Source organism: Ipomoea nil, unplaced genomic scaffold (assembly GCF_001879475.1).
Source record: "Ipomoea nil cultivar Tokyo-kokei standard unplaced genomic scaffold, Asagao_1.1 scaffold2036, whole genome shotgun sequence".
Classification (NCBI taxonomy): Eukaryota; Viridiplantae; Streptophyta; class Magnoliopsida; order Solanales; family Convolvulaceae; genus Ipomoea; species Ipomoea nil.
In genome coordinates this window covers 5,018,821-5,039,310 of record NW_017618464.1, presented here as the reverse complement: position 1 = coordinate 5,039,310, position 20,490 = coordinate 5,018,821, and the positions used below count along the sequence as shown (strand labels likewise).

The 20,490-nt window shown below is 34.9% G+C and overlaps 3 protein-coding genes and 1 non-coding gene across 5 annotated transcripts; 3 read left to right on the top strand and 1 right to left on the bottom strand.

Moving 5' to 3' along the window:
* The first annotated feature begins 11 nt into the window (after positions 1-11).
* TRNAK-CUU lies at positions 12-84 on the top strand. Its single transcript has one exon. It is a non-coding gene; the product is annotated as a tRNA-Lys (tRNA).
* Positions 85-3,316: 3,232 nt separating this feature from the next.
* Positions 3,317-6,681, top strand: LOC109148146 (probable serine/threonine-protein kinase NAK). 2 transcript variants are annotated; one of them, XM_019295961.1, is made up of 7 exons: positions 3,317-3,820; positions 4,329-4,618; positions 4,759-4,894; positions 4,981-5,123; positions 5,235-5,358; positions 5,800-6,445; positions 6,482-6,681. In XM_019295961.1, exons 1-6 carry the CDS (start codon positions 3,769-3,771, stop codon positions 6,408-6,410), a joined length of 1,356 nt encoding a protein of 451 aa, XP_019151506.1. In that variant the 5' UTR covers positions 3,317-3,768; the 3' UTR covers positions 6,411-6,445; positions 6,482-6,681. The 2 variants fall into 2 exon arrangements, with proteins under 2 accessions (XP_019151506.1, XP_019151504.1); XM_019295959.1 differs by having other exon boundaries at positions 5,800-6,681.
* A 486-nt stretch (positions 6,682-7,167) lies between these two features.
* On the top strand, positions 7,168-9,130 carry LOC109148148. Its single transcript, XM_019295963.1, has 4 exons — positions 7,168-7,302; positions 7,392-7,529; positions 7,883-8,070; positions 8,685-9,130. Exons 1-4 carry the CDS (start codon positions 7,262-7,264, stop codon positions 8,879-8,881), a joined length of 564 nt encoding a protein of 187 aa, XP_019151508.1. The 5' UTR covers positions 7,168-7,261; the 3' UTR covers positions 8,882-9,130.
* A 124-nt stretch (positions 9,131-9,254) lies between these two features.
* LOC109148147 (expansin-A4-like) lies at positions 9,255-11,661 on the bottom strand. Its single transcript, XM_019295962.1, has 3 exons — positions 11,399-11,661; positions 10,817-11,135; positions 9,255-9,856 (listed from the first exon to the last, which is right to left on the bottom strand). The coding sequence occupies exons 1-3, from the start codon at positions 11,559-11,561 to the stop codon at positions 9,547-9,549; spliced, it is 792 nt and encodes a 263-aa protein (XP_019151507.1). The 5' UTR covers positions 11,562-11,661; the 3' UTR covers positions 9,255-9,546.
* Between the last annotated feature and the right edge of the window lie 8,829 nt (positions 11,662-20,490).

Genomic DNA, 20,490 nt, shown 5'->3' with positions numbered 1-20,490 from the left:
ATAAACACAAAGCCCGTCTAGCTCAGTTGGTAGAGCGCAAGGCTCTTAACCTTGTGGTCGTGGGTTCGAGCCCCACGGTGGGCGTAGATTTTAGCCTGGGCCCATCTCCGAAAGAAGGCTTTGTTAAACTAACTTTTAATTGGGCCACGCAACTTTATAGATTACAGTCTAAAAATAAATTCGTTTTGAATATTTGTTCACACGACCCGTTGCAATATGCATTTTTATAACTCATAGTGTATATCATTCTAACTTATAAAGTATATTAGCTTACCACATAAGTTTTATTATTCTAACACATAAAGTATATTACTCTTACACGACGTCGTTTTGAGACTGTGATCCACATAGTTATGTGGACCGTAATTTGGCAAACACCTTATATTAAATCTTGAAATGTTATTTTCTTGGGTCAGGATTTGTCTTTACTAGGTCGGTTTTATTTGTTTTGAACTATGATCCACACAGCTGTGTGGACTATAATTTGCCAAACACCTTATAATAAATCTTAAAATGTTATTTTCTTGGGTCGGATTTGTCTAAGTCGGTTTTATTAAAATAACTTTTTGAATGAAAGAAATATTTAAAAAAACTATATATAACGGGTTTGAGTCAAAGAAATATTGACAAAAATTACTTTTGTAACATTTAAGTATAAGAATCATACTTCATTTTTAGCATAAAACTTTTGATTGTGTTGTATTTTCTACTTATGTGTTTAATATAATTTCTTTTTACCAAAAAAATTATACTCGACTATTATTTCTCTGTCTACTTGCTCGATTACTCAATTAGAGAATACATACAGTATTTATTGTGTGCTCTTAACTGTTGCTTCTAGATATTTCCAAGTGGGGAATGGGGTGCCTAGTGCTATTTCCAAGTTGGCGGCATTAATATGACTAGCCAGCAATTTTAATATAATTAATAATTAATTATCAAAAGAAGAAAAAAAGTCATCACATATGACTTTCATTTCTAAATAAATGAATATATAATCTTTTTTTATTAAAGGAAAATAATAATTTAGTATTGAGGAATAAGGGAGCTTAGAAAGCTCGAAAGAACATCCGTCCAAACAGTGTCATACATTATGTGCCTTAGTAAGGGAGTGAACTACCTAATTAAACACCGTTAATGTGTAATATTTCACAAATTACGTTGGAGAGTTAAACCACACTAAAAATACCTAATGTAACGAGCTCAACTAAGAGAATTTCGACAAGAATTGAACTCGTGATTGATATAAAAATTATGTTATACCCATTCGACTACTCATTTTCGGCACGATATTTTGACATTTGTTTTTGAGCTTTGGTAGGTGGAGACTTGAATTTAATCAAGGATACGTTGCCAATCCGACTGTTTAAAGTAAATGAAGAACGACCTTTCCCATGTCAACTTTCTCCATAACATTCTGGGTTGAAATGTGGGATTAGATGCCAAACAAGCTACGGTAATATAGGTGACCAAAGATGAAGTAGGAAAAATTGTTTTGGAACCAATACTTTCTCTTGACCGGATACTTTTTCAAACATTTTCAGTTCAAAGAATCTAAACTCTCACTATCGAAGTTCGGACCTATGACCACTCATTTGAAATGATAATCGGGATATCATCATAGTATATGATAGTTGACAGAGGTAGATATATCACTTAATTACAATGTTTGACATCAATTTACTAATTTATATATTGAAACTTTTTTTTTTTTTTTTTTTTTGAAACTCATTACTTTGTCATTATAAACAAAATTTCTAACTTTTTTTTTGAACAAAACAAAATTTCTAACTTAAAAGTAAGTAATCTCACATTTAAAAAAAAATTACAATATCAATCAATACCGATGTCTGTTACTTATACTTACAGTACCCAAATATAACTAGACATATCATGTATGATTGTACTTGTTAACAAAAGATACTTAATTGACACTTAATGAAAATTCTATATTTACTTTTGGCATGAGAAAAATAAAATTAAAAAAATTCAAATTTAGCTACACCACTAATTCTTTGGTTCAAAATCATTATAATCAAGATAAAGTTGTTTAAAAGTAAGCAGCTTTCCCTTTCCAATTTGGTACAATGCATTAATAGAACCATAAGCAATCATTTTCTTTACCATGAGTAGATTATTAGGTGTGATCCCCCAAACTATGATGCAAATTTCCATTTCAAAAATTTTAAATGATCGATTAAGTCCATGAAGCATGATTCTTATATCGAAATATCACGAGTTTAATTTTTAATTGATAATATTTTCTCAGTCGAGTCAGTTACACAAAGTCTTCATAATACGTTTTATCTCCCTTGTGTAATTTACAGACTATTACATAAAAGTATGATTTATCTAATACACATATTGATATAACATTTGCGAGTTTATTTCCCTAATCAGCTAAACAATTCCACTCCAAAAAACCCCTTTTAGTAATCTAAAAGCAATTAATTGGTTGTGTTCTAGAGGTTGGTTTTGACTCTTGCTAAGTTGCTATCCATTGTAAGTTAAAAAGGTCATTGGTTCCCATTTGGTTTGGTTGCAATGAACCCCACCAGAATTAATGTTTGATGATGACAATTTGAAGCAAGTTGCATATATTATGTTTGCATGTCTCTCCATTGCTAAACATGCATTCAATTAAATAATAAATAATTTTGAAATAACTATCTAATGAGTTACTCACTTTTTGTACTTTGTACCATTAGGCTGTTAAATCAAAATCGTGTGTAATTAAATTATCAAACAAGTAAAAAAGTGTGCATTTTTCAGTTTCCATATGTTACTATCAAGTTCAAAGTAAAAATTGATTACTTCATTGTTTAGATAAAAATTTATATGCCAATGGTCTTGTAATCTAATAACACAAAGTGATTTTTGGTTTCAAATTTTAGTGGGAGCAGTATTCTACATTCTAAGAGAGTCAGTAGTACTCAGAAAAAAAGAAGCAACCACCGTGGTGAGGCATGTGAACAAGAAAATGAGAGGAAAGAGAAGGGCCAAATGCCGATGCGCACAAGAAATCTGTCCACTTTGAACATAATTCCCACACTACCGTCGCCGATATTCAAACCTTAGTCTCTTCTCCCAAATACTGTTCACTGAACCATTGAGCTAAGCTCATGCGAGAGTGTAACCATTATCTAATTGTATGAGAGGAAGAGCATATTGAACACATGAACTCAGAACCACTTTCTTATTATGTAATCTTTGATATATATATATATATATATATATATATATATATATATTAAGGAAAAACAGTAAAAATCACAAAAGAGGGAACCCAAGATAATAGCCACCAAACAGTTATATTTACAAGAAACACTAGATTGTACACAAAATTTGTGTACATAAAAAAACCTAATTAATTCCAAATTTTAAATGTTAGCAAAGCTTTTAACCGTGGGTTTAATGGAGAGTGGAGAGGCGTGTGAACAAGAAAATGAGGGTGGCAGAAGAAGACCAGACTGATTAAACGAGGACAAGTCAAACAAACGTTTTAGGGCTTTGGCCGTTGGTGAGGTTCTGGAAGAGGAGAGGTTCTCGTGAAAGACAAACCAAACAAATGACAAATATTCAAAATGTTCACATCTTTGTGTTCTGATCTGGTTTGGTTGTTGTGGCTCGGTTTATTACACAATTATCTTAGAATCATTCAAGAACCACTGCTATTTTCCAAGGGTTTAAGAAGCCAAAGAAAGCTCTTTTCTTGGAGGAAAGACCGAAAGAGAAGCAGAGAGAGAGAGAGAAAGATTGATCAAATTCATGGGTTCTTGTTTCAGTGTCAGAATTAAGGCAGAGAGCCCTCTCCATACTGGTAATTTCTCCCTTATTTTAACATTCTATCTTTATTCTTGTGGAATCTTTCAGTAAAGCTGCTTTTTACCCATTGATCATCCTCTTTGAAGTATAATAATAGCTCCTTATAATAAGCCACCATTTGCATAGTTGTATATACAGTTTTGTGTTCATTCCCTGAAGAAGTGATTTGGGTTTAAGCTGGTTTGATGAAAAACCTTTTTTTTTTTTTTTTTTAAATGAAAATAAAAATTCACTAAATTGTTTTTGGGGAAACATATGGTATTTTTATGTCAGATAATGTTAGAGATATGGTCAATGTAATGCTCTGCAATCATATTTGGCACTGAAATTTTTGAACAGGAAATTGCACCTGGAAAACAGCTAATTTCCTTAATTTTGATCTCAAATTCTCAACCATGATCATTGAACCTCAAAATATGTTTGATTTCTAGTCTGATCTTTGCCCTACTGAGGAAATATTTTACTCGAAATGTATATGTTTAAGTGTTTTGGTATGTGTACAGGAGCTAAAGAGTTGAGCAAAAGACTTTCGTTTGCCTCGGCCCCAATGACCCCTAGGAAAGAGAGTGATATTCTGGACTCATCGAATCTTAAGAACTTTACTTTCAATGAACTCAAAATAGCCACCAGAAACTTCCGGCCCGATAGTGTGTTGGGGGAAGGAGGTTTCGGTTGTGTCTTCAAGGGATGGATTGACGAGAATACGTTCAAGGCAGCCAGGCCCGGGACTGGATTGATAATAGCCGTGAAGAGACTGAATCAAGAAGGCCTTCAAGGTCACAAGGAATGGCTGGTGAGTGCCCGACCAAAAGAACGTGAAATCAATCTGATAATCTTGAATCTCGTGTTTAGCTTTGTGGCGTTCCAAACCGCTGCCAAGGCACGAGATCGATCCGGTTATCTGTTTTGATCTTCTTTTCGTGTGTTGAACAGACAGAGATTACTTACCTCGGGCAGCTATCCCATCCCAATCTCGTGAAGTTGATAGGTTACTGCTTAGAGGATGACCACCGAATTCTGGTGTATGAGTTCATGCCTCGGGGAAGTTTGGAGAATCATCTGTTCAGAAGTGAGTTTCGGGAATTCCAACTATTTTTTAATTTTCGTATAGAACTAAGAACTCCGTTATTCATCTAATCAGTGTATCTGGAACAGGGAGTTCTTACTTTCAACCGCTATCTTGGAATCTTAGAATGAAGGTTGCTCTTGGCGCAGCCAAGGGACTTGCATATCTTCACGGCCCCGAGGCAAAAGTTATATATCGTGATTTCAAATCGTCTAACGTTTTGATCGACTCTGTATGTAAAACTCTTTAATTTTTACCATTGAATTTCAATCGTATCGTCCTTAAGGCGCTACACTTTTAGACAGGTTCTATTACTGACCGACTCTCTACCATGAATTGCCAGAACTACAACGCAAAACTTTCTGATTTTGGATTGGCTAAGGATGGGCCTATCGAAGGAGAAAGTCACGTCTCTACGAGAATTATGGGTACATATGGCTATGCAGCTCCCGAGTATATGGCCACAGGTAATTAATTCGTCTCCCATTTGTTTAACTATCCCGTGATAGAGGTGGCCACAGGTCGTGGTAGCCTTGAACTGGCCCTATAAAGGCCTCGGGATCACGATTGGGCCAGTCCCGGTTGGCTCAGGCTCGAGAAATGGCCACCTCTAGATATAACATTAGACATTATCACTTGTTGTTGAACATATAGCCATTAATGTGCAATCCAACTATCAGCTTAGGCTTTTAGTTGTGATGGAGCACATGCTTCAATTTGGTATCAGAGCCATGTCAAAGGTCATGGGTTCTAATCTCGGTCCACGTGTTGCTTGGAACCCAGCCATTAATGTGCAATCCAACTATCAGCTTAGGCTTTTAGTTAGTTGTGATGGAGCACATGCTTCAATTCTTGTTAGGCCAAAGTAATTAATCCAATTATATACTGTCATATGCCTGTTTCTATAGGTCACTTGACTCCAAGTAGCGATGTGTATAGTTTCGGGGTCGTGCTTCTAGAAATGCTGACGGGCCGTCGAGTAGTGGACACAAACCGACCCAATGGGGAACAAAACCTCATTGACTGGGCTAAGCCTTACCTCGCCAGCAACCGCAAAATCCTCCGAGTCATGGATCCTCGTATCCAAGGGCAGTACTCGTTGAGTGGAGCGCTCCGAGTAGCACTCCTCGCAGTGAAATGCATAACGCCCGACCCCAAATCAAGGCCTGACATGAACGAGGTGGTAGCGGAGCTTGAAAAGCTTCAAGACTCGAATGGCAGCAGCACAGCGAGTCCCAAACAGGAAGCGATCAAGAACCATCAGAGATCCCGCGCCATTGAAGAAGCTTCAAGGAATGGCAGCACAGAGAGTCTCAAACAGGAAGTGATCGAGAATCACCAGAGATCCCGCGCCATTGAAGAAGCTTCGAGTAGAAACAAGGAAGACTCGAATGGCAGCATAGAGAATCTCAAACAGGAAGCGATCGAGAACCCTCAGAGATCCTGCGCCATTGAAGAAGCTTCAAGAGGAAACAATGCTGCTTGTGCAACAACCTCTGCTTCTGCCATTGTTGCATGAACACTGAGAATCAACACATCTTATTATACTGTATACATTAGCTTATAGAGAAGAACATGCCCACAGTTTATCATTTCAGGATCTTGGACCTGTATTAGACTAATCTACCGTTAGTTTTGTACAGTTCTTTGCTGTATTTTGTGCACACCAAAAAAAAAAAGTAAAAAAGAGTTCGATGTTTTCTTCAAACACTAACATTAAATAGGCTCTGTATCATTTCAAATTTTCAATTGAGGTAAATTCCACAGTATTGTGATTGTAGGACTTTAAAGGCCTTTGATTCTTGGATAAACACATATATGGTATGCGTTTTATAATTGAACCAAGCCCATGAAAAGGTAAATTGAAACTCATTATCAAACAAACTGTACACTTTTGTGCACAAGGACTCTCGTGTTTGTGATTGGAATCGAACTTTCCATTACGCTTCTCATCTACTAGACTCTTCTGTGCACAAGGATTCCAATGTTCATGACAAGAATCGAAACCTCCACTAAATTTCTCATCTACAAGACCAATCAATACATGGATCAAATTTATATATATTTCTACAATTTTCAAGGAAAAATTCCGTCACGACATGATAATGGAGGTAAAATTCGTGATTATAGTTGTTAAAGCTTAATTACGTATCTTTACTCCCAATATGTCATTCAGGAACTAATTGATCTACCCATGCTGGTGCGGGCAAGTTAAAGATTTGTTTATAAAGCAAACATGTGATTTTCTTTCTTTAAGATTGTTCAAAAACGACGTCGTACAGTGTCCCCCAAAATCTCAGCATCCGCTTCAGTTCGGTTTAGGGTTTTAGGATAAACAACGACAGGATAGAGGATCCATAACAATTAACAATGTCTGGAAGAAGGTTCCTCTCGTTCTTGAAGCGCAGTCCGTAAGAAAATTATCATTTTATTGAATTAATGGTTCTTTAATTTTTGTTTCCAATTTCGTTGGATGTTTTTAAAATTCTTAATTTTATAGTTCGACAACGAGCGAGGTAGAGGAAAGCGGCGCAAAAACGTGGGGGCGGAGGATAGTATCGGGAACATTGATCTGCGTAACAGGAGGTTTTGCTCTTAGCGCCCTCGATGATCTCTCTATATATCACAGCTGTAGCAGGTAAAAGATTCTTTGTTTTTTTTCCTTGTTTATGTGAGCCTTGAAGCTGTTTGTTTAAATGTTCATCTTTTATGAAGAAAAACCTTATGATCCTCACATTATGAACATATGACAGATTGAGCTGTTTGTTTAACTATTCACCTTTTATGCTGATTTGATGAAAGAAAAATAAAAAACTCTTATGATCCTCATATTATGAACATATGACAGGATGAAAGATAAGATGAAGGTTTCTGAATTCTTGAATATTAGTAAACCAGAAGCCTCTAGGAAATATGAATGTCCTGCAGCTTTGTTTTGTTTTCAGTGAGGTTTGTGTTGATTTGGGTTTCTGTGTTGTGTTTGTCTTTCAGCAAGGCCTTAGAGAAAGCCAGTAAGAACAAGGCCATAATAGAAGCTATAGGAGAGCCCATCGTTAGAGGACCTTGGTATAATGCGTCGCTAGGACTAGCTCACCAAAGGCAGTCTGTATCGTGCACGTTTCCTGTATCAGGACCTCAGGGCTCTGGGATCTTTCAGCTGAAGGCAGTTCGTAATGGAAGTGAGTTCTGATTCTATATATATTGTTTCTTTCTTTCCAAATTGATTTCATTTCTCCATGTGATGTTGGCTTGTTGCCTATAACCTTTGTCCCCTTGAGCTTAGTCTGTTTAGATGTTTGGTATAACTATTTAGCCATCAACTAAGGGGAAATCCAATATAAACATAGACACACACTAATGAGTGAGTAGTAAGGACCGAGGAATATCAAATTTATGGTCGAGCAAAGTGGTAAATGCTTAAATTAGACTCGTATTGTTTGGTATTCCAAGATTAATACATACATGAAATTACCAACAATGCTATGAAAGTTGAAATTGAAATTCGAACCATACAAGGAATGAGTATTAAACTTGAGACCTTTTACATAAAGTCTCGTGACCATAAGGTCCTTGGCAGGATTGCCAGGATTCTAAGATCAACTGTTACTTCCAGTCAATGCAGTACACAGTACACTTGAGTAACAAGATTACTATCATTGCAGTGTTGAAACTAAGAAAAACCGAGATGTCTTTTTGGTCAAGTCCACATTTGTTGTCCTTTCTGCGTATTGGTTCTGCATTTTCTTGCTTCTTTATGCGCTTTCATGTGAGCCATTGTTTTGATGTGGAACAGACGATACATGGATGTCATTCTTACGGCCCCGTGACTGGGAAATCCTCATCATGGAAGCTCTCGTCCACGTCCCTGGAAACGAGGAGAAGCAGCAAACTTTTCGAATCACTGTTTCGGACGACTTGCCCCCTCCAACAGCTTGTGTGTCATGCCCTGATCTTATGTCTCAAAAATCAGATAGTGTGGAGAATAACTGAAACTCTCTATCCCTCTTGGATTTGCCATTCTGATTCTTTCAGATAATACTAGAGAATAATGCAGAGTATAAAGTTTGTATTTCTAGAGTGGTTTTTGAATTTTTATGAAGGCAACTTCAACAGATTTATGAACAACATTAATTTTGTTGAGTAAGATCATACAGAAGATGTAAATCACGCTAGGAAAATCCTGTGCACGGGTTTGACTGAGTGGATGTTGACAATAATTGAATTTGTGTCATTCTGATATGAAAATTATACTTTACTGATTCACTCACCCAATCGTCTCTTTCGGGTTTTTTTTACGTGTGTGTGTGTGTATATATATATATATATATATATATATATATATATATATATATATAACTTGGCATAATAAACAAGCTGTGGCTCCATAATGCTGCACTTTCTTCAAGCACTCAAATATATTACAATCATTAGTCGAAAAGTTCAGACAAGCCTCCTAAATTTTCTCCTATTCTAATTTCCCACTAAAAAGCTCTCAATTTTCACACTTACCATCCCTCACTTTTGCATTGAGGGGCTCGAAAATCTAGAAAAAAAAAAAAAAAGAGATTAGAATTAAAAGCAATGCGATGAAAAGGGCACTGGTCAAGTTCTTCCTTTTTCCTCTTTTTGATATAATAAATTTTTGGGGATTAAAATTAAATTTTAAAATTTTTGCCAACAAAAGTTTGACCAAACTGCCAATTAGAAGGAGCGATGTTCCACGAAGTGGAAGTGCGATGGTCGCTGCTTTTGACTCTGAAAGAGAGCGGTTGTCCCACAAGCATTGCATTGGTTTGCCAATTTTGCCCCCAGTTACGGCTCAACGGCATCCAGTTAGTCCTTGATCCTTTTATCCACACCTTAACAACATCTCCTGCTCCCGCCACGTTAGTCACCAACACCAAGTTGAAGAAACGGTGGCCGTTGATCGTGAACCTGATCCCTCCAGGTTTACGGCAAGGCACGCTGGACAAAATCGTAAATTTAATCAAGGGTAATATTGACAACAAACAAATACCAAAATGAAAGAGGATAAAACAACAACAAAAGCCAAGCATATAGTGTACAACAACGATAGATTAGGTGACGAGTTAATATTGGATACGTAAAATCTTGTACGTAGAGATTTGGGACCCACTTTAGTGATAAAATGTCAAAAAAGATCAGACAGCGGAAATTACATGCACATGGGAGTGTGAAAAAAGTCTATGATTCTTCTTTAATGGCTACGAACGGCTCAGATTGAAGGTACAAGTGGAGAGATGCAGTGGATCAATCTTAGATCAGGCAGAGTTCACAAGACTGAATTGTACAACGTTGCTACTGCTAGGATTAATGGAAGTCAAAGAGTACAATCATTTTGTGCGTTACAACTGGACATACTTAATCCACATATAACTTCCTAAGCTCTTTAATATTTTTTTCATAACCTATATTCTCTAATTTCACGGACTATATTATAATAATCCACCATCAGAATTACGAGAAAATAAATTGAACAAATTTAAACTCAAACATTCAATATCAAGACATACACTTTTGAGCAAAAAAAACACAACCCAAAGTTCCAAAACCTACCAAAAAACAGATTTTAATTGTACACTAGACAGATGTCTGAGAAACACTATTTAATATTTTAACTGAGTTATAGTGTAATGCTACTCATGCTTACATTAAAAAAAAATATTTCAATTAATTATTTATCAAATAAACATTTTTCATATATATAAATATCACAATTTTTGGTGTGTGACAATTTGAAGCATGTAATACTTTTTTATATTAAGCATGTAATACATTTTTATTAAAAAAAATATTATATATTTCATGAGGACTAGAATGGAGAATATGTCCAGTCCCATTGTCATTTCTAATAGGAAAAAAGAAAAGGAAAAAAAAAAAAAAAAAAGTGAATGGTGGGCTGACCGGCGATAAGTGACGGGGACAATGCCGGCGCGGTATTCGGCGATCTTGAGGAACATGGGCATGGAGAGGTCGAAGTGGGGGCGGGGAGGGTTGCACCAGCCGCCATGGTCGTTGGGCAAGGCGTAGTTGGGGGGGCAGAAATTGGTGGCGGTGATGAGAATGGACGGCCGCCCAGGGTGGCACGACCGTGGCTCGTCGTCGCACTTGATCTCGAAGCAAGCTCCGCAGCTGAACCCATTGTTAAACAGCGCCGTGCTTAGCGCCGCCGTGTTCACCCCGTACCCTTGGCTGTACAGATTCCCATACCCACAAGCACCACCTATTTCAATCCAAACAACAACAATAATAAAAACCCATAATTAATTTCCTTAAATCCCCACAACATATCATTCCTACGTTAAAACTAAGTAAAATGTAGTAGCAACACCCGCCAAGTTGGTCAGATTGTTAACTTTATATTTGAGTCAATAACTGATTAGGGTCACGAGACAGAATTTACTTAATGCATATTCTTGATTAATGGTTGCGAGTTTTGATTGTTACTCAAAAAGGAAAAAAGAAAGTAAAATGTGGGTGCAGTACCCATAGTGCCGGAGGCGTCGCTGCCGCCGTAGAACGTAGCATGGGCGGTTTGCCAGGCGGCGCCCCGATAAACGCCGGGGATTCTGGCTTCGACGGCGAGAATGGAAGCAGCGAGCAAGAAGAGAGCAAGAGTAATTGTGCGATTGAAACCCATAACAGCCATGATGAAGAAGCTGGGGAGAGTGTGAAAAGTCTTTTTGTTTATTTGGCTAAGTGAGTTGAAAGGGGAAGAAGGTGAATGAGTGAGTACTTATTATTGAGGTTTGGGGGGAAAATAAAGGAAAAAGGAGAAAATGAGAAATCATTAGACATGCTCCTGGTCTGGTCAGCCAGTATACAGCGTTGTGCGACTAGTCAATGTTTTCTGCGTGGACCAAATTACCCTGGGTTTATCCATTTCATTTATGTATTATTTTTTTTTTATAAATACAATGGAAATGGTATTTTAAAAAAATACTACAAAATTTTAAGAAGAATAAATACCCAAAATGGTCCCTCGACTATAGCTAAATTCACAAATTGGCCATCGACTTTTAATTTTAACCAATTAAGTCCTTAACTTTGCAATTTTGGCACAATTTGGTCCTCTGTCTATTTGACCGTTTGTTGACTGTGATTTTTGAGGATATATATATGTAATTTCATGGTCCATCGTCGGGTTTTTAAGGTTCAGGTTGCATTTCCAGACCGCACTGTTACATTTTAATCCACTGCCGAAAGCAATCTACCAACCCCGGTCGCCTTTTTTTTATCCTCTCTTTATATTCAATGTAGTTGAGTTCGTACCATAGCGAAGAAGACGACGTGTTTCCGAACCGGTGCAAAGTCATCCTGGAGGCCTCCACGTGCTCCGACAAGAGCTGAAGGTTCTTCTGGAGATCGTCGATCACGGTCAACAAATGGTCAAATAGATGTAGGACCAAACCGTGTCAAAATTGCAAAGTTAAGGACTTAATTGGTTGAAATTGAAAGTCAAGGACCAATTTGTAAATTTAGCTATAGTCGAGGGACCATTTTAGGTATTTACTCTTTTAAGAAAGGTGGCAGTATGGCACCAATTACATCTACAAAGTGATGGTGATAAATAACTTTTGGAGTGTTTTAAATATTTGTAATTAAAATTAGCTTGAGATGAAAGATGAAATTATTCAATTTGTGATGCATTACTTATTTTACGAATATGTTTGATATAATACTCCCATGAGGCATGAGCATTGTCAATGCCTCGACAAGGTGAAAATGAGGGTCTCGATCTATCCTAGAATTAACACCCAAAGCAACCTTTACGTGGTCACCAACAAATCATTTTATATTATAATTCTTTAAAAATCATCCTCCCACAACTCAAGTTCAACTCATAAAAAACAGTTATTAAGAGTTGCCCAAGCTAGAGTTTTGGGCCTTGGGCTCCATAGAGTGGAGATTGAACTCTCCAAATTAGCGAAAGTGTGAAGTTGGATCCCAAGTGCGTAGCATTAACGATAGGGACATCCGGAGAGACTATTTGAGTGACTCACAAACTTCATTCAACAACTTTTGGACATGAGAATTTAGAAACTAAGTACCTAACGTTAAAGTTAAAAAAAAAAAAAACCTAAGAGTTTCACAACAAGGTTATTTGCCCCCAACACCATATAACTAACGCCAAACAACCACTCCCCACGAGAATTATGGACCACTCCTATAACAAACACATCTCCTAAATAATCTTTGTCACTACCATCAACATTATCCATGAGCATCCTCATTAGTATAATTTTTTTCACAAATTTTTAGGTGTCAAGTAGGAGAAAAAGAGGAAGGAAAAAATAATTGTCAAAAAAAAAGTTTTTAAAAAATGATAGTTAATGCGCCCAACACAGTTGGGTGCTTTGGTGAACCTCACACACACTATGAGCTGTTTATATATATATATATATATATATATATATATATATATATATATATATATATATATATAAATTTTTGATGGGATCCACTGTGAAAAAAAAAAATAGTTCCTCTTGCAAAGATTTCAAACATTCTCTCCTTTCCACCTCATATTTGATCCACAAAAAAATCACCCAAAATTCATCTAATGGGATGCTCTTGACAACTTGTTTCATTGGTCTTATCCAACCAATCAAACATACATGCAAAGTCTTGTACTAATTACAAAAATTGTACGAACAAATTTATTTGTGTGTGTATATACATAAATTAAGTTCACAATAAATAATTTACACGATTGAAAAAGGAGACAAATTCCATTTGAAAGATCACAACTCACAACTTTGCTTGAAATGGAAGTTGTGAAATTCAAGAATATATGTCACTCTTTACACATTTTTACTCACATATACTTTTTCTTTAAAAAAAAAAAACCAAAATTTTCCGGCTTCGTCAGATTAGCCTATGAAGAGGAACATCAAGCCTACCGAATGTTATAACCCACCCCCAACTGTACACTTCTACACCAGAGTATATTCGATCTCCATAAACCGGCCTTGCATCTTGGGAACCATACATACCCTTCTACTGAAAGTAATCCTAACGCATAATACCTCAATCACTTGAACACTTTATGCATTATATTTAGAGAGAAATTACCCGGCGATTAGGGGGTGCTTAATCATTGATGATATTACCGCAAGGTTCTTTTTTTTTTTTTTTTTTTTTTGGAACAAAACAACGGGAAGTTTCATTTAAAACAATTCTTGCCACCGACATTGATAGGGTGTGTGGTAGGATGAAATTTCAATTTTATTCATATCAAATTTAATTTCATGAAATTTTTATTTCATTATTTGGTTTGAGGAAATTACAATTCAACACCATATAGAATTGAAATTTCACAGTAAATTAATTACAATTTACCATTTTATTATTTTTATCATCATTATTATATAATATAAGAATATTAAAATATTTTAATTTTTATTCACGTATTCCATTACAATTCCTAACAATTTTATTTCTAACCATGGGCGGATCTGGAGGGGGGGGGGGGGGGCAGACGGGCAGTGGGGTAGTTGCCATATATATATATATATATATATATATATATATATATATATCAGTAATTTATGTATAAAAATAACATATATATACAAATTACTAAATGTGTAAGTAACTTAATTGGTTGTCTCTTAAAATTAATATTAATTAATGCTTTGAGATCAAATCCCATTAGTTGCATTTTCTTTAATTTTATCTGTTTAACCCTCTTTACTCACGTCTTGGGATCAAATCCCACTAGTAGTATTTAATTTATATAAAATATATTTTGTGATTTAGTAATCACAAATGTTTGTTTTAAAGTTAATTTTTACAAATTATTTAGTCAATGCAGTTTACAAGTATACATTATATTTTTTTTATTCAAATTAATTGAGAAAAACTTAAAGTTGATATAACTAAAATAAAAAAATATTTATGAATATTGATAGATATCCCAAATTAAACACTCGGCCTGGAAGCATGGAGTGTAGTTGACCAGACTGCGAGAGAACACTTAGCAGTTCAAGAGTAAAGTCCCCTCTCCCCTCCCCCCTGCTTTGTTCCATTGCAAGCAGGGATGAAATGGGCACTTGGGCGACCAGGCTCTGCAGTCAGTGCGTCCCCAATCGCCCTTTTGGCTGGCATGGCCGGGCGATCAGGCTATGTGGTCGGTGTGTCCCTAACTAGGTCCTTAAATGACCCAAATAGCTAGGCGACCAGGCTCAGCAGTCGGAGCATCCTTGGCCAGGTTTCTAGCTGGACCAGATGGACGACCGGGCTGGACAATTGGAGTGTCCCCGACCGAGTGCGCATTCTCGGGGCGGTTAAAGGCGGATATCCTAGAGATTCTTACCTTGAGCAGCAAGTATTTTCCTTTCTCGTTTTAGGGAGTTACTGCGCCAGTTTTGGTAGATTCCAAAGCTTAATTATAGTTATTTTTTGAGTTAATACCCAAAATCGTCCTCGACTATAATAGTTTTTCTCAATTTCGTCCTAAACGACTTAGGTGACCTAATATCGTCCCAGACTTTTGTGTTTCGCTCAATTTAGTCCCAAACTTTTGTGTTTTTACTCAATTTAGTCCCTCATTTGTTATTCTGTCTATTTGGTGTTAAATAAATAGACAATTCAGTAATTTTAATATTGGCATCTCTTTACTCATAGACATGTAAACTGCGAAATTCTTTTTTTTTTTTTTTATGAATTACTCCCAGAATTACTCCTAAAATTGCGAATATAAAATTTGATTTGCAAGTCCGGGAGTAATTTTGGGTGTAATTCGTACAAGAAAGAGGAATTTCGCACTTCACAAGTTGAAAGTAAAGAGAGATCAATATTGACATTACTGAATTGTCCATTTATTTAACACCAATTTGACGGAATAACAAATGGAGGACTAAATTGAGCGAAACACAAAAGTCTGGGACGATATTAGGTCACCAAATTCGTTTAGGACGAAATTGAGAAAAATCACTATAGTCGAGGACGATTTTGGGTATTAACTCGTTATTTTTTCTTATTCATTCCTTGTAGATGATCTAACCCCATGTATAAATATCCTTACGGGGTCACATTGTAACGGATCCGGAATTCAAGTAATGAACGTTACTCAGATCCTTTTTTTTTTTTTCCTCTCAAACATCTTATTTCTTTTAATCTCGTATTTTACGGTAGTGTTGGCCCGCCGATCGGCTGCCCTAAGCCATAAACCAACAAATATAATATTAATACTTACGTCCACTTTTACAACACTAACATGCACAGAAGTCTATAGTTTAATGTTAAAGCTCAAATTTATTTTGACTCAAATTTATTTTATCTAACAAAACTAATACTCCGTATATCTTAACATTTTGCGCCGTTCATTAGCTTATTGGCTTATTGCGGCCTTAGTTAGCCGTACCATCTACATACGTACCTGGCCTGGTAGTGACATTTCATTCTTGTTGTTATTGGTCCATGCAATGTATCATATCACACCGACAGGGTTTCCAATATTGAGTGTTTTTAAATTTTGTCCGATAAAATAAATTGTGAGCTGTGCTTTAAAAATGTTCACCATAGTATCAATTTCATATTTTTATTATAGGAATTGAATTCTTCACCTTACGGTTGTTAGTGAAACAAAATTGTTAACTTTTTTAGATTTTTCAACTAATTAATAAAATTGTACTCTAATGATAATAAAGTTTTGAATATGGACCATATTTTTACATTGAAAGTTGAGGGGAGCTAATGACACCATGTTTAGTTCAATTTGCTTTAGTTAGTTGAGATCATCAATTAATTATACTCGAGTTATAATTATACGGTTGATACAATTATATGTATATATTTGTCCTAGAGTTGGGAGTTGTTAGTGTAAATATGAACATTATAACCTCAACATATGATGCAATTACACATTTTTTATGTGTTTTATGTGTTTGTGCTAAGACCATTCATTTTGATACATATATATCAAGAATAATCCATTGAACCTAACTAACTCTAAAATTGTTCTAACTGCTAGACATTATATATATATATATATATATGATCACATGTGGCCATGTTGTTAGGTGTGGTCATATGGTCAATTATAGGCCATTAGATTAGATAGATCCAATTAATCATATTAATCAAGATTTTTTTAGTATTTTTGCGCACATTCTCTTACCCCGTGAACTGCAAGGGTAAACTCGTCATAAAGCATCGGAATAGAGAAAATCACATTGTTGTGTGTTTTATTACACTATTGGTGCATGTTGTCAACATTGTTGGTGTATTCTGAAACCCGACCGCTATAAATGACCACTGTAATTACCATAACACCCTCACTTAACAAAATGCGCAAAAATCCTCAGAATTACCACTGCCATTAGATTAAACTGATTCAACGACACAGATACGACCACACCGCCACACCTAATGACATGACCACATATGAGCGCTCTTCTCTCCCCCTCTCTATATATATATATATAACCCAGTGAATTCTTGAAATTTTGTTTAACATTTCTTTTTTCATTCAACTAACTTAACTGTACGTAGTTGTTGTGGGATAGATATTGTCCGGGACCATGAGTTGATGCTAAAGAATGAGGAATCAATTCTGTTGTTCCTGAACAATATAATAGGTAGATCGAGCTACATATATACATACATACATATGGTATATAATATAAGATATAGGAATTGAAAATGTAACCATTTTATTTAAGAATTAGTATGGGCGGGTTGGCAGCTGGTAGGTGTGAAATGTGGTGAGTTTAATGCTTTATTTACAAGTCAGATCGTACACTTTTGGAACCAACTCACTCAATGTCACCTACTCTTTTACTGGGACAAAGCCATGTGGACGCGTTTATTAATTCACCAAATTATCTATTTTTCTAAAAATTGAAGAAATGAAAAATTCCATGACTTCATAAATTGAGTAATAATGTAAAAATTAGTTTTTTGAATTGCTACTTACTCTATTAAGAGTCAATAGCGCATTCATTGAGACTCAAACTCACAACTTTTCATATGGAAGTTCAACCCGAATGTCATCAGTACACAATGTAAAAATTAATTTGTTGTTGAGATAGACGAATTAGGTTCTTAAATTTAATACATTGAGTTCATCATTATGAAGAACTAAATTTATTTACATTATTACTCTTAAATTTAATGTTTATTAAAATGATATTTAACTAGAGGATTAAATGTGAAAAAATTAATATTCAAGGGACCACTAATGATTAAATTGAAAGTCAATAACGAAAATTAGTAAAAATCAATATTTTCAAAAATTTAGTAAAAATCAATGGTCAATAGACCATTTATGGTCTAATTGAAAGTCAAATGATATAAAAATTGATAAATGATAATAGTCAATGGACCATTCTTGAAATTAACTCGTCCATTATAATTTGCACGAAACAATCGCTTTGGATAATGGGCCCAATCTATAAACCAGTTAGCCCACTTTGCCTAAAGCCCAAATCACATCACAAAACCCTGTAACAGTCTAGGAACTAAGAGATCCAATGGCAATAATTTTGTGCTTTGAATCCCATATAAGCCCAAGTGGGCAAATTATGCCCTGGACCCGTGTCCACAGTGAATTGTGGACATGGGCCCAAAATGACGTCGTTTTTAAAAAAAAAACGCGTCATTTAGTTTAAAAAAAAAAAAAAAATCGCGCGCGTTTTGCCGTTAACGGCGTTATTTTTTTTTGGATTATAAATGTACAGTTATGCCGTTATGAATGTACAGTTATGCAATTATGAAATTATGAACACAGAGCTCTAAAATTATGAACTTACAATTATGAACATATATAGTGATAAAATTATGACCATGGAGCTTTAAAATTGTGAATATAGAGCTTCGAAGATTATGAATGTACAATTATGAAGTTATGAATCTACAGTTATGGAGTTATGAATCTACAGTTATGAGATTATGAATCTACAGTTACGGAATTATGAATCTACAGTTATTGATCGAATTATGAACAAAGAGCTCTAACATTATGAACTTACAATTATAAACATATAGTAATAAAATTATGAACATAGAGCTCTAAAATTGTGAACATAGAGCTTCGAAAATTATGAATGTACAATTATAGAGTTATGAATGTACAGTTATGGAGTTATGAATGTACAATTATGGAGTTATGAATGTACAGTTATAGAGTTATGAACGTACAATTATGGAGTTATGAATGTACAGTTATTAATAATATAGTAATAAAATTATGAATATATACTCCTATAACGAAGCGTCTGAAATTTAAAAAAAAAAAAAAAAAAAAAAAAAAAAAAAAAGATAACAGTGCCTAACGGTACTGTTATCCGTGTCCAGCAAGCATGCTGGACACGGGTCCAACGCATAACGATTGGCCCAACTCCCTAACACGTGTTTTTTGTGATAACTTATTTTAGCTGTTTAATTTCGAGCAATTTGATTATTATTTTTTAATAATAGAGTTTCTCCCACTTGATCAGACTATATTTTAGATCTTGTTTGGTAACTGGTGTTTTGACATACTTGATCAGACTTAGTTAAAATGTCAAAAACTTTATTTGTTTAACAGCTAATTTGAACAACTTTTTGTAAACTGTGAACTACACAAACACTGCAAATTTCAAAATTTGACTTTGGTGATTTGGCAAAAATTAATTTTGTTTTCACATTGTTCCTCCCAAAATCACTAATTAATAACCGTAAATCATCAAACAGAACTCTTATAAATTGAGAGTAATATCTGTTTTATACTTAAGTATTACAGTCTAAAGAGTCAATATCCCACCATCGAATTTCGATCTTATGACCAAGCTACAGAGATGCCATTTAAGCACAAAGTGCTCCACACCAGGAACATGTTTATCACATTACTTTTGATTTACATTTTTGTTTGGTAAATCGATGAATTTAAAGATCACGTGATTGTGCAATCCACTCTAATAAAATAGTCTAATGTTCGGTGAAGACCAAACTCACTCACAACCTTTTACCACGTACTTATGTACGGAATAATTATCAACTCATTTACGATACGTAACTCTTCCTACGTATTACCTTTCCATGTTCTTTTTGGCGGCTAAGCCATGCCACCACGTTTCAAACTTCTCACCTTCTTCAACTTTTCCAATAATAATAATAATAATAATAATAATAATAATAATAATAAATCGCAATTATTTATCCAAAATAATTTTTTTTTAGTATTACTTATTCTATTACAATTTAGTATTTGTTTATATATACTTTCTAGACGTATTAAAGTATAAAGAGTCAATGCCCCAACTGAGATTCGAACCTATGATTTATATAAAAAAAATTCATAAAATGCTAGTGTGTCATATTATTATTGGTCGATTCTGAATAAACACTTGTTAAGTAATTAAGTTAATAACAACGTATTATATTAACATTTTGTCCTTAAAAGAAAATGATAATAACCCTAATCAAATTAATATTTTATATTGAACATGATGTTATATATTAGATTTTTTTTTTTTTTTTTTTTAAGTTGAGCATATATAATGGGAAAAATTAACTTGGGTAGGATAGAATTAACTAACCCAATTAAAAGAAAGGACAAAGAACGTAAAGATTGACAAAGAAAAAACTTGTAA

Excerpts from the sequence above, each read along its gene's own strand:
- LOC109148146 (XM_019295961.1), top strand. The coding sequence starts at position 3,769 with ATGGGTTCTTGTTTCAGTGTCAGAATTAAGGCAGAGAGCCCTCTCCAT. Across the intron at positions 3,821-4,328 it reads AGAGAGCCCTCTCCATACTG|GAGCTAAAGAGTTGAGCAAA; the intron begins GTAATTTCTCCC and ends GTATGTGTACAG. Across the intron at positions 5,359-5,799 it reads TCCCGAGTATATGGCCACAG|GTCACTTGACTCCAAGTAGC; the intron begins GTAATTAATTCG and ends CTGTTTCTATAG.
- LOC109148148 (XM_019295963.1), top strand. The coding sequence starts at position 7,262 with ATGTCTGGAAGAAGGTTCCTCTCGTTCTTGAAGCGCAGTCC. Across the intron at positions 7,530-7,882 it reads ATATATCACAGCTGTAGCAG|CAAGGCCTTAGAGAAAGCCA; the intron begins GTAAAAGATTCT and ends TTTGTCTTTCAG. Across the intron at positions 8,071-8,684 it reads GAAGGCAGTTCGTAATGGAA|ACGATACATGGATGTCATTC; the intron begins GTGAGTTCTGAT and ends GATGTGGAACAG.
- LOC109148147 (XM_019295962.1), bottom strand. The coding sequence starts at position 11,561 with ATGGCTGTTATGGGTTTCAATCGCACAATTACTCTTGCTCTCTTCTTG. Across the intron at positions 11,136-11,398 it reads CGACGCCTCCGGCACTATGG|GTGGTGCTTGTGGGTATGGG; the intron begins GTACTGCACCCA and ends GGATTGAAATAG. Across the intron at positions 9,857-10,816 it reads GTCCCCGTCACTTATCGCCG|CGTGCCTTGCCGTAAACCTG; the intron begins GTCAGCCCACCA and ends GATTTTGTCCAG.